The 13897-nt window shown below is 40.8% G+C and overlaps 1 protein-coding gene across 1 annotated transcript in view; it reads left to right on the top strand.

Annotated features, from left to right (window-relative positions):
* vta1 (vesicle (multivesicular body) trafficking 1) overlaps positions 1–11607 on the top strand; it is a 142587-nt gene extending 130980 nt beyond the window's left edge. Inside the window, exon 8 of the mRNA XM_080200848.1 lies at positions 10099–11607. Within this exon, the coding sequence (XP_080056974.1) occupies positions 10099–10244 (146 nt within the window). The 3' untranslated portion in view covers positions 10245–11607. The remainder of the gene's footprint in view (positions 1–10098) is intronic.
* Positions 11608–13897: the final 2290 nt, after the last annotated feature.

Consider the following 13897-nt stretch of genomic DNA (forward strand, 5'->3'; position numbering starts at 1 on the left):
AGGGTTAAGGTCAATGGTTCTCATAGCATAAACATAGGAAGTGGATTCCTGGAATCTAATTCTCTTACAACCAGAACAAAAAAGCAGTTATAGACAAGAAACTTAGAGGGCTTATTGAAGTGAGACCAAATGTGTTACATGGTCACTTTCATAGTCTTTGGATCCCTTTCATTGCAAACTCATTAACCCCGAGGAGGGGAATATAACCAAATCATGAATGGTGGCTTTGATTCTCTGTGACCTTCCCATTTTAATTTTGTTCTCAATATTGAACGGGACTTGTAAGTGGAGCAATACCATAAAAGGCCACTGAATAACAGAGTGCAAATATTTTGCTGTTTTAAATAAGAAATCATTTTAATAACCCATTCCCACATGGGATTGCGGACAGATTTTGTTGACTGGGAAGAATGGAAGAGATTTAACTTGAAGAGAGTGAGAGTGAGTGAGAGAGTTAAACTGTGGTGTGTATCTGTCATACAATGACAGGTCTAATCAGGTTCCCAGTTTACATCTTTCTTCCAAATGGGTCTGTGGAGATTCATGCGTGATTGTACAAGGCACAGGAACTATGGTAATTGGTGCAAATATTCTTGTTTTTTTTGAGAAATAGTTATCCATTCTCACCAAAGACCAGTTAAGATGATAATCGAGGGGTTTCGGATCAAAGTCATTATTAAATATGCATTTCCTAAGGAAAGAAAATAATTGCTGTGGAGTATTCTTGTAGGACACAGCTATAAGCAGTCTGCTGGCCCCATGACATTCCTCGCAACTTTCAAAGGAAGGTTGTTCTTCATTATTCCCAATTGGATTGACTCATCCAATTTAAAGTAAATCTTGCCATATTTAAGCCTTTCTCGTTGCTTAAACAGCCTTATAAATATGTAAACTAACCCCACTATGAAGTTCCCTTTTGACATTGTTTAAGCAGACTTTCCCCAGATGACAGCACCATATATTTTACCTGGCACCTGTACCAGCCAATCACTTCAAGAAACTTCAGTGAAAAACAATACAAAGAATCGGCATTGAAACACGTGCAAGAGGTTAGGAAGGTGATAACAGCTTAAGGAAAAATGGTGTGCTTTTTAAATAAAGGCAGCAATGTAAAGAACAAAATGTTTAAGATTGAGTTTCATTGAAAAAAGCTACAGTAACTGAATTATTAGCAGTAGGATTGAATGAATGTATCTAGATTTATCTTTCATTTCACACGAGCCTGATATTTCCATTATTTTGGTATATTTTAAAATTTCGACTACTTTAATTCTCGTGCATAAAATTGCACTTTATTTTTCTCTGCGCTATTTTTGGTGTATCACTATTAGACAATTAGTAACAAGCAGGTTAATTGCTGCATTAATGTAGCAGAATTTATCACTTCAGTAATGGAATATGCCTCTTTATTCCGTTACTGAATTATTTGTGAGGAAATTATATTAAGTTGAGTAGGCTTTCTTAAATTGTGCCTAAAGTCGATTCGTTGACTACTGCCTCACAACTCCAGGGATCCAAGTTCAATTCCGTCCTTGGGTGACTGTGCTGAGTTTGTAAGTTTTCCCTGTGTCTGCGTGGGTTTCCTCCAAGTGCTCCAGTTTCCTACCACAGTCCAAAGATGTGCAGGTTAGGTGCATTGGCCGTGCTAAATTGCCACTTAGTATCCCCAAATGTGTAGGTTGGATGCATTAGCCATGGGAAATGTGTGGGATTACGGGTTGGGATGGGGGAGGGAGTCTGGGTAAATTACTCTGTCAGAGAGTTGATGTAGACTCAATGGGCTGAGTGGCCTCTTCACTCAAGGGATTCTATGATTTAACTCTCGACATACCCTCTTCCCGCTTCCAGCCTGCTCCAACCCCTCTTCCAAGCAGGACATGTGCTTTATTTCATATGTTTAAAAAGAATCCTACTTATCTGGGCATTTTAACTTGCAAAAATTCTGAGTAAGCTGAATCTGATGTCATTAATGGACTGTCAATAAGCTCAAGTGCTTCAGTACCTTATCACTGTAATAATGTTTTGTTCTATCAGTTTCTACACACCATCTGGCTCAGCAAAGTCACCAAGTCAGTGAGATGAATGTCAACAGCAGGAATCTCAAAATTACTTGCAATTTTGTAACTGTTCAGATTTCCCAAAGAGACAATTGTTCTTCAACAGCCTGGGAATTTTTTTTCCCAAAACAAAATGGTTTGATGGAACGTTAGTGAAAGACTTTTTCTGTTGTAAAGCATTGCTGAGCACTGCGATAATTTCTTGGGTCACAGGTTCAAGTTCCGTCATCATCAGTTGTCAACTGTTGGCCATCAACAAATAGTTAACCAAAGAAGTTAAATGTGTTTTATTTGAGCCTTTGTTCTTCTCCTTATCCACCTACTTTCAGCCCATTACATTGTGTTCCAGAGGCAGAATTCCTTCACCTGAGATTCAATCTTCCCCCTTCTGAGGATTTGTTAGGAGCTTTACAGAGACCTGCTTATTATACTTCTGTCTCCATAATACTCTTGCAAGAAACTATAAACGGTCGTGAATGTAGCCCAATTCTTCATGCAAACCAGCCTCCCATCCACTAACTCAGTCTATACTTCTCACTGCCTCAGGAAAATCAGCCAGCATAATCAAGGATGCCACGTACCCTGGACATTCTCTCTTCCACTTTCTTCCATTGGGAAAAAGATATAAAAGTCTGAGGTCATTTACCAACATCTCAAGAGCAGTTTCTTCCCTGCTGCCACCAGACTTTTGAATGGACCTACCTTACATTAAATTGACCTTTCTCTACACCCTAGCAAGACTCTAACACTACATTCTGCACTGTCTTGTTTTCTTCTTTATGAATGGTATGCATTGGCTGTATCGTGCGCAAGAAACAATACTTTTCACTATATGCTAATACATGTGACAATAATAAATCAAATCAAACGCCTGTCGATCTGTGGCATCAGATGCTGTGCCAATTCTCCTTTCTATACAATTAACTCTGCTCCTGAAAGTTTATTTCCCTGATCTCTTAAGAGGCTGTGATCTTTCAGTCACATTAGTCTGGATGGAGATCAGTCAGGCAATTGTTGCCTGAGGGACCTTATTAACATAGATGGAAATATCACCTCAAAGCAACACCAAGTTGATTGCTTCCTTTAACTGAAAATCACTTGGATAGAAAACAGATGTGTGTAAGAGCAGACAAAATCAACCCAGGAAAGGTAATTTCTTAGAGAAACTTAAAACTACTTACAGACTCCAGGCAAAGGCTCTAATGTCAGTCAATGTATTGTGAAACTTTAATTTCACTGTAAATTTAATATATCCACATTTAATTGCAATTTTTCCTGGAGTAATTCTACTTGATCATTTCTGGGAGTTGCCATGCTTGGCGAAGGAACATTTTGCACTCAATGAGCACCATTCTATCAAGATTTGGTTAACTCTTCACTGCACCAGTTGTGCATTTTAAACCCAGACTTAGTAGTAAACACAGCACCTCTCTCTGCTTCCATATAAAAGGAAGAAGCAAAGCCTCATAATCTCTGGATTAATCTGATGCCACAGATTTGATGTATTATTGTCACATGTATTGGTATACGGTGAAAAGTATTACTTTTGTGCGCTATACAGACAAAGCATACTGTTCATAACACACTTTTCTCATACCAGTCTTTAATCCGCACATTCAACTCCTTTCTCTGATTTGTCCTATACTAATTTGCATGTGGTTTAAGTATTAATCCAGAGATTATGACCTTTGAGGCTCTGCTTCATAATTTGGTATCTAGCTCCTTGTACTTACTCCTCATATTGGCTCTCCAACACTTCATTACAATGTTGGACTTCCTTTTATGTGGATGCAGAGAGAGGTGCTGAGTTTGCTACTAAGTTTGGGTTTAAGATACACAATTGGCGCAGTGAAGAGTTAACCAAATCTTGATGGAATGGTGCTCATTGAGTGTACAAAATATAAAGCAAAAACATATAATTATATAAAAACACCAAACTAGAAGCAGGAGCAGGCCATTCAGCCCTTTGAGTCTGCTCCACCATTCATCTTGATCTTAGCTGGTCATTGAATTCAATATCCTGATTCCCCCGCCTCCCATATCCCTTGATCCCTTTAGCATCAAAAGCTATATTTAATTTATTCTTGAAATCAGACAACGTTTTGGCCTTAACTATTTTCTGTGGGAGTGAATTCCACACATTCATCGCCCTCTGAATGAAGAAATTTCTTCTCGTCTCAGTTCTAAAAGGATTAACCCTTATCCTTAAACTATGACCCCTAGTTCTGGACTCTCTCACCATTAGGAACATTCTTTGTGAATCTACCCTGTCTAACTCTGTTAGAATTTTATAAGTTTCTATGAGATCCCCTCTCACTCTTTTAAACTCTAGTGAATATAAACCTAACGAATTTAGCCTCTCCTCATGCAGATCTGTCATCCCAGGAATCGGCCTGGTAAACCTGGTAAAGACAGGTGGTAGATCAGGGGATTGGACAGAATTTAAGGAACAACAAAGAACGATAATAAGGAGTAGGGGGGAACGGATTTGAGTGCAAGAGAAAGATAGAAATATAAATGTAAGTTTTTAATAAATATTTTCTTGAGTGCTGGCCCTATAGAAAGTTAGTCAGGAGAATTGATAATGGAAATCAAGGAGATGATAGAAGAATTGAATTTTGGTATTTTGCATCAGTCTTCACTATACAGGATACAAGTAACCATTCAGAAGCAGTTAAAAACCAGGAAATGGAAGGAAGGGAGGAACCCGGGAAATTACAGTCCCAGAGTAGTGGTACTGAGTAAAATATTGGCGTTGTAGGGTGACAAGAACCCGGGTTCTGATGGACTTCATCCTCATGCATTGAAAGAGGTGGCTAGTCAGATAGTTGATGTATTGGTTCTAATTTTCCAAAACACTCTAGATTTGGAAAGGTCACATTAGATTGGAAGATAGCAAATGACAGAGAGCGGGCAAGTACAGGCTTTAGTTAGCTTAACGTCTGTCAACGGAAAAATGTTCGAAACATTTAATAAAGAAGTTATGGCACAGCATTTGGATAAGCTCAAGATAATCAGGCAAAGTCAATATGGTTTTACGAAAGGAAGATCATGTTTAACCAACTTATTGGATTTATTTCAGGAAGTGACGAGCTGTGGATAAAGGGGAACTGGTCGATGTACTGTACTTAGATTTCCAAAACGCATTTGATAAAGTGTCACATCAAAGATTATTACACAATATAAAATCTCACATAGGGAGGTAACATATTGATGTGAATAGAAGTTTGGCTAGCTAGCAGGAAGCAGAGAATAGGCATAAATTGGTCTTTTTCTGGTTGGCAAGATGTAACAAATTGTTTTCTAAAGATCAAAAGTGAACCGTCAGTGGATGTTGTAATGGCCACCATTTCAGTCTTCAATTCTAGATTTATTAATAAAATTTAAATTCTTCACCCGCACAGCAGATACATCAGATAATGCAATGATTAACCTTTACCTAAAATATGAAGGATCTCTGGATTGAACCCAGACAGCGACATGCTCACCTGTATCTAAGTTAGAGCAAACTTGCAGAATTGACAAGAGAAAGCAAAGCATTTGGAAATAGTTTTGATTTTACATTTGAAAAATTGACAAACATCTCTGTTCATTCACCAGAGGACTGAACAAGAGGAAGTGTATTGTGTCGTTCAGTCAAACATCACGTGTTTGCTGCAAGCTTGAGAATGCAATTTTTCTTCCCACCATCCAGTTAGTGAACGAGAATATTTCACCACGAATGCCCCAAGAACAAAAGAATGCCCAGTGGTTCTCAACATTCCTTTCGCACTATTCTATAGTCACCAGAAATAGAAGTTTACAAAAAATTATTTTGGCAGATGTCATATGACTGAAAATGTGTTCCCTCTCTCTCTCTCTCTCTCTCTCTTTCTCTCTCTCCCTCTCCCCCATCCCCCACTCTTCCATTGAGGCCCACTCATTCACACACACAGTCTTTCACTGTCCACATGAATCTGGCAGCTTCAACTTTTTATTCTTCTTTAATTTACTCCTGTTTAAGAAAGAGTTTCCTGGGCATTGGGGTTGGAAGGGTAGGAAGGATTTCCAAACCCTATTAGCTGCTGGGAGGAAATTGCTACAAAATGTATCTCGATACTTTACTGTAATAAATACTGTACTGGTAAACCAACCAAAAAAATGCAGAAATCTTGATTAAATCCAGCACTTTCAAGCTCTCAGTTTGGAAAGCGAAACCACCAAGTTGTCATTATCAGGCTTTAACAGAAGGAAATGTTCAGAAAAATGACAACTCTCATTTACTTAATTCTTTTAACATCCTAAAATGTCCCAAGGCACTTCACTGAAGCATTCTCTTTCTCTTTTCAACAACCATACCCCAAGAGAGTATAATGGGGAACATGGGCCTCCATGTTAATTGTGGTCCAGAAGCATGAATCATATCCATTGGTAGCACATTCATCCAGTTTGTTCATTGTCTATCTCGATCGCTTTTACCATCAATCTTTCCCATCAGCATCAGACTTTTTAATTTGATTTCTTATTGCAGCCCAAGAGATCCCAAGTCTGCAGAGTTCATTTAGTTTCAGATTTTGGTCGTACTAACCCATTGCGTGACTTGTCCCAAAACCCTTCATTATACACCTCAGAAACCACAACTAAGCAGCATCAATTCGTCTCTATACGACTTTGCTGATTGTTCAACACTCAGTTCAAAGAGGCATTATCAAATGAAGACTCATAAGGTGATATTAGAGCAGTTGACCTAGAGCTTGGTTGAAGAGGTAGGTTTTAAAGGAGGAAAGGGAGGTGGAAAAGTGGAGGGAGGGTATTCTAGGGTTTATTAGGGCTTAGACAGCTGAAGACATAGCTGACATTGGCGAGGTGGCCAAAATCAGAGTTGCACGAGAGGCCAGAAGTAGAGGAATAGAGATCGCAGAAGATTTTTAATACTCGAGATTATAGAGATAGGAAGGAGGCAAGGTTTTTTTTTAATTCCTTCTTGGGATATTTGTGTCATTGGTTGGGTCAGCATTTATTGTCCATCCCTAGCTGCTGTTGAACTGAGTGGTTTGCTAGGCAATTTCAGAGGGCGGTTGAGAGTTAACCACATTGCTGTGGATCTGGAGTCACGTGTAGGCCAGGCCAGATTAGGACGGCAGATTTCCTTCCCTGCAGAGCATTAGCGATCCAGATGGGTTTTTCCAATAATCAGGAGATTCTTAATTTTTTTTATTGAATTCAAATTCCACCATCTGCCGTGGTGGGATTCGAACCCAGGTCCCCAGAACATTAGCTGAGTTTCTGGATTAATATTCGAGCTATAATACCACGAGGCCATCACCTTCCCCAAAGAGTGATTTGAACACAAAGATGATGATTTTAAATTGAATCCTGATAGGTCAACGGGCACAGAGATTCTTCTGCAAATGCTTTTTTAAGAATTTATTTCCTTTCTGTACTGTGGTTCCATAGTTCAGAGAGAATGCCATGTTGTTCCTGGGATCACAGGGGAAATGCAGTAGTGTGTAAGAAATAAGTAAGAAGCTTGAGTCAAGTTTCACAGCAACTTCACTGCAGTGTTACTGTAAGCCTACTTGTGACTAATCAATAAACTTAAAACTTAATTGTTTGTGGGGTGTCGCTGATGAGAATAGCTGTTCTCTCTGCTATGTGACAAACAGCTGCATTTGTGTTTTGGTGTGGTAAGGTACTTTATAAAAGCGAGTATTATTTTTCTTTGTATTGCAGCAATGAATTCAAACTTGTTCTGTATTCGTTGGTGCGGTCAGTTTCTGCCCAGTCAGTGCTAGTCTGAAATCCACCTTTGAAGCAGATCTATGTGGGTGTCGGGTCTGTTTTCAGTTGGTTTTAAGTATCGGCTCCCTCTGTTTGTTCTGATTGCTCAGCCCATTGTACGCAGCATTGGACCCAGTGCCAGAGCAACTGGAGACATGAATAAATGCCTTTTTCAGCATTTTCTCAAAACAGCACAGTGAACAATAACTCTAGCCGGGACATTAAAACTCCATCTAAACAGCCATTTCATCGAGTTTACTGACAGTGCTGTGATTGACATCCCCCCTTTTTGCTCTGCTAACCTCCAAGTCATTAATAAATAGTATCAGGAAACAAAGAGAACAGGATTATTCATCTCATCGTGCCTGTGTGGGCTGTTTAAAAGTGCTATCCAGTTAGTCAAAAAACCCCATTCCTCCCCCATAGTCGAGCAGTATTTATCTTTTCAAATGTATACCCAATGTCCTTTCGAAAGTTACGATTGAATCAGGCAGTGTGTTCCAGACCATCGTAACCCACTTCATTCAAAACATTCTCATCTCCTCTCTCTTCTTTTTCCCAATTATCTTAAGTCTGTTTCACACAAGGGGTCACAGCACAGAAGGAAGCCATTCGGCCCATTGTGTCAATGCTGTCTTACTGCAAGAGCAACTTGGCTAATCGCACCCTCCCTGTCCTTTTTATTTGTAGCCCTGCATTTTCTTTTCCTTCCAGTGCTTATCCGAGTCTCTTCTGAAAGCCATGATTGAATCTGTCTCCACTACACTCTCAGCAGTGCATTCTAGATCCTGACCACTCGCTGTGTGAATCTGTCTCCACTACACTTTCAGACTGTACGTTCCAGATCCTAACCACTCAGTGCACACAAAAAGAATTTCCTTACTAAATAGTATCAGGAAACAAAGAGAACAGGATTATTCATCTCATCGTGCCTGTGTGGGCTGTTTAAAAGTGCTATCCAGTTAGTCAAAAAATTTCCTTGCTTGTCATTCATCATACATCAGTGTCTTCTGGTTCTAAACCTGTCAGCCGCTGGGAACTGTTTTTCCCTATCAGCTCTGTCCAGACCCTTCATGATTTTGAACACCTTTATCAAATCTTTGCTCAGCCTTCCCTTCTCCAAGCAGAACAACCCCAGCTTCTCCAATTTATGCACATAACTAAAGTCCCGAATCCCTGGAACCATTCTCAGGCATTTTTCCTGCACCTTCTGTAACACGTACACGTCCTTGCTAAAGCTGGGTGCCAGAATTAGGCACAATACCCCAGTTACAGCCAAACCAGTGTTTTATATGGGTTCACCATAACTTTTACTTTTGTATAATTATAATGGCACAGCGGTCAGCACTGCTACCTTACAGGACCACGGACCCATGTTCAGTTCCAGCCTTGGATGACTGTGTGGAGTTTACACGTTCCTCTGAAGTCTGTCAGCATTCTCCTTGTAGTTCACAATCCTTCCAAGCTTTGTGTCATCCTCATAGTTTGAAATTGTGCCTGGTACACACAAGTCCATGTCGTAAACCACTGTCCAGTCTGAAACACAGTGTCCGCTACTGTTGTTTGTTTGCTGTCGCTCAGTCAATCATTTATTCATGCTAGCACTGTCCCTTTGATTCCGTGGGATTCAACTTTCCTGGCACTTGATCCTTTTGGAAATTGTTGAGCACGTGTTACCCTCACAGATACCTCATCAAAAAACTCAAATCAATTTAGTTAAATATCATATTTCCTTAATCAATCCACTTTTGCCAAAATGATAGTTCTGGAGTCTCTAGAAACTTTTCCAACACCGAGGTTAAACTAACTAGTTGACAAGGCACGGTGGCACAATGTTTAGCACTGATGCCTCACAGCACCAGGGATCTGGGTTCAAATCCCGGCTTGGGTCACTGTTTGTGTGGAGTTTGCACGTTCTCCCTGTGTTTGTGTGGGTTTCCTCTGGGTGCTCCGGTTTCCTTCCGCAGTCCAAAAGACGTGCTGTTTGGCTGCATCGGCCATGCTAAATTCTCTCTGTGTACCGTAACAGGAGCCGGAGTGTGGCATCCAGAGGATTTTCACAGTAAGATCGTTGCAGTGTTAATGTAAGCCCACTTCTGACACGAATAAATTTTAAACTTTAACTCTTTGGTTGCTAGGTTTATCGTTGAAGCTTTTTATTGAGCAAGTGTGTGACGTTTGCAATCTTTGTTATCAGCGCTGTCAAAACACATCTCAATTTTTAACACCTCTATTAAATCTCCTTTGGATTGACTTATCCCCATTTAAACTTTTCCTGCAGGCGAGGTGCGTCTAACCCCGGAGGACTACGCCAGGGCTCAGAAGTACTGCAAGTACGCCGGCAGCGCCCTACAGTACGAAGACGTGGGGACAGCCGTGCAGAACCTCCAAAAGGCCCTGAAGTTGCTCACCACGGGGAGGGAATGAGTCCCTTACCTGCAGTGCCCACACATAACTTACATCCTCTCCACTGGTCCAAAGAACTAACCAGTCCGCAGCTCCACTTAGCCCTTGCATAGTAAAAGGGCCTTTTGTTTCCCCATCAATGCCCCACATACCTTGATCTGCAGACCGTGTTGCATTTTGTATCTCAAAGGAAGGAAGATGATGCTTTGGGTGCCAGGTGTGTGAATGTTAATGGCTTGGGTTTCATAGCTAAGGATTTTTTTTTAATTTTTAAAAAGGCACTTGTGATGGCAACACTAAAGAAATGTGCATCAAGTTCTTAATTCTGCTGCTTTTTCAGTGAGGTAGCTATCCTGTATACGGATACTTCAATTTAATGCAAGCACAGCAACCCGGGCGGGGGGGGGGCGTGGTTAGGTGTATAATGTCGTACAATTTTACATATGTTCAGTCAACAATAGAACACAAATCACGCAGCAATTTCACCCCACTTCTCCCATCCTTCGCGATCCCATCATGGTCGGGGGTAGATCAAGCCACAGCCGTGTTATGTAGTTTGGCTTGACTGTCGAGTGTAGCACGTTCTCAGACTTTAGGTAATCGGTTGTCCTCTTTGACAAGGACAACATTGACCATCTCAGCGAGCAGTGGAAAGTGATAGACAGCATTGCTGAGATTTCGGTCCGGGTTCTTCCGTGTATATATTTGAGAGGCAGGGGTATCATGATTTGTGTACCAAGCTGTCGAAGCAGATCTTAGATGCTGCGTGCATAGCCTGTCAAACCCCCTGGTGTCAATAGGCAGTACTTCCACTGACTCCCCAATGTCTCCCAAATAAATGTTCTATTAAACATATCCAGTTGGCCTTTGAGCTAATATAACCAGTTGCCAGAGAGATGTTCAGCATGCATGGAAGAAGTGTCATTAAGCATCTTGTCTTGTAATAAATAACTGTGATCTGACTGTTTCTCTTTTTCTCTGGAAGTTGAGGTGGGTTAAGTTGCACTGTGTATTAAGAATGTGTGTATGTGTGTGACTGAGGCTAGAAGTATCCTTCATAAATTATTTGCAAAGTGGAATAAGCCCAGTGCAACATGGAGTCAGCCCATTGCGTAATAGGTTTACCATTGCCTAATTTTCTTTATTTCGGGGACTTGACAATGTAAAGTAACAGTACTGATCAAGAATCATTGTGTTTTTTTCTTTCTGGGAGAGCTCTCAAAAGAAACAAAGCACATCCTCAGTGAATGCACCCGCTTCCCTTTGGCAGCAAGATCCTGTGGGCCTGATTTGCAACTGCCATGAAGTACTCCCACACGGCACTTTTTGTTATTTGTACTGATCAAACCATAACAGAAATAAAACATGTACATTTGATCTGTCACTTTATTGTACTATGGCATCCTTGCATTGAGAAATTCACCCTGCAGTGCAGTGTGTGACTGCATTGACCATCTTTCATTTTCTCTTGACAAATGCTGTCTCTATATCCAGAATAAAGTTGATCAAATCTCCAGTTTATTATACAGGGACCAGTTTTTTTTCACTAGTGTTGGCCATGGTTCAATTGGCAACATTGTGGATCAACCCAGAGCACGTGGACTGCAGCGTTTCAAAAAGGCACTCATCACCACCTCTTCAAGGGCAACTGGGGATGGGCAGCAAGTGTTGAGCAGCCAGTCATGCCCATGTCCCATGAACGAATGGAAAACAAAAGGTCAGAAAATGAGTCTTAAGACCTAATTTAGAGATTTGAATATTGTACCCTAATCTAAGCCGATGTTCCAGTGGAGTGCTTTCAAGTTAGTCGTCTACTCTCTTTGGTGGATGTCAAAGGTCTCAACGGTGTTTCAAAGGAGAACAAAGGCACTCTTCCAAGTGCCCTGGCCAATATTTATCCCTCAGCCTAAATATCGCTTAAACAGATGATCTCATTATTTATCACATTGCTGTTCATGCAAGCTTGCCGTGTGCAAATTGACTACTGTATTCCCACATTGCAACAGAGTACTTCAAAAGCACTCTGTTGACTGTAAGGTATTTTTCAATTTCAGCACTGGTGCTTGTAATCATAGAATGGTTCTATGTTTACAGGCCTATCATATCCATACTGGCTCTCAGCAATAATGACTCAACTAGTCCCCCTCCTTACTTTCTCAGAAGACTCAGGAAATTTGGCACGTCACTCAACACATTTTACAGATGCACCATTGAAAGCATTCTTCCTGGTTGAATCACAGCTTGGTATGGCTCCTTCTCTGTCCAAGACCACAAGAAACTACAAAGGGTCGTGAACGAAGCCCAGTCTATCACAGAAATTAGCCTCCCACCCCTTGACCGTGTCCGCACTTCCCGCTGTCACGGCAAAGTAGTCAGCATAATTAAGGACCCCATGCACCCCGGACATTCTCTCTTCCAGCTTCATCCATTGGGCAAAGATACAAAAGCCTGAGGATATGTACCAACCAACTCAAGAAAAACAGCTTCCCTGCTGCTGTCAGAGTTTTGAATGGACCTACCTTGCATTAAGTTGATCTTTCTCTACACCCTAGCTATGACTGTAATATTACATTCAACACTTGTTCCTTCCCTTCTCTATGAATGGTATGCTTTGTACAGCATGCAAGAAACAATACTTTTCACTATACTATTACTTGTGACAAATCCCCCATTCTTTCCTGAGGCCCTCCCTTGCTTTTCTGGTGAGCATCTCATTCCTTCATGAAAAACACTAACTAGCCTGACACCAATCTTCCATTGAGGATTGTAATTTACAAGAGACAATAATTGTTCAAATGAAGCCCTGTTTGGCTGTTTTGGTATTTATGAAATGATTAGAGTTTCCTGTTGAGAGCACTTTTCACAATCTCAGGACACCCCAACACTTCATTGTCAATGAAGTACTTACATATTTAGTCACAAGATGTGCTGTGACGTTACCAAAGGTGCTCAGGTTTTTATCTTTAGCATGTTGGACTTCAATCAAGCAACACCTTCTAAATAAATATGCATTGAGTTGGTTCAAAACTCACCTTATCATCTAAAGTCTTGTTAGCACTACCAGTCAGGACATCCAATACCTAACAGATATGAATGTCCTGCATCATTTTTAAAGCACAGTTGACTTGGCCAGCATTTATCCTTCCAAATCAGATAAACTGGTCAGGCTGTTCCTTATTGGTTGCACCTTGCTGCCGTTGCTATGGTTCCTGACAAACTGGCAGCGGCCACTCTTCAAAAGTTGCTCATTGCTGGCAAAGTGCTCAGGGAGGTCCCGAGGATCATAAAAAAGACTTCCTTATTTTCCTGCTGAGCTATATCGACACTTCACAAATCTGTGACCATTCCTCCCCTGCCCCACGACACGAACACAATATAAAAGAACTTGCAGTGGATTTATTGCTTGGATGAAGAGTGTTAACACCCCTGCCTGATAGACAACTAATCTAACCCAAGAAAGGGGAACCATATCAAAGTTAATTCGGTAAACATTAAACCATATAATAGTCCATTTCCTACCAGATGCGGATCACTAGGCATGGGGAACACACAGTAAAAGATTCCTCTTGTTAAGAAAGTCAAATGGAAATACTTTTAGTGTTATGGAATAAATCATAGATCCATATAGTGCCAAAGGGGGCCATTCAACCCATCAGGTACACCAACTCTCTGAC

This window comes from Carcharhinus amblyrhynchos, chromosome 12 (assembly GCF_965287045.1).
Source record: "Carcharhinus amblyrhynchos chromosome 12, sCarAmb.v2.hapA, whole genome shotgun sequence".
NCBI lineage: Eukaryota > Metazoa > Chordata > Chondrichthyes > Carcharhiniformes > Carcharhinidae > Carcharhinus > Carcharhinus amblyrhynchos.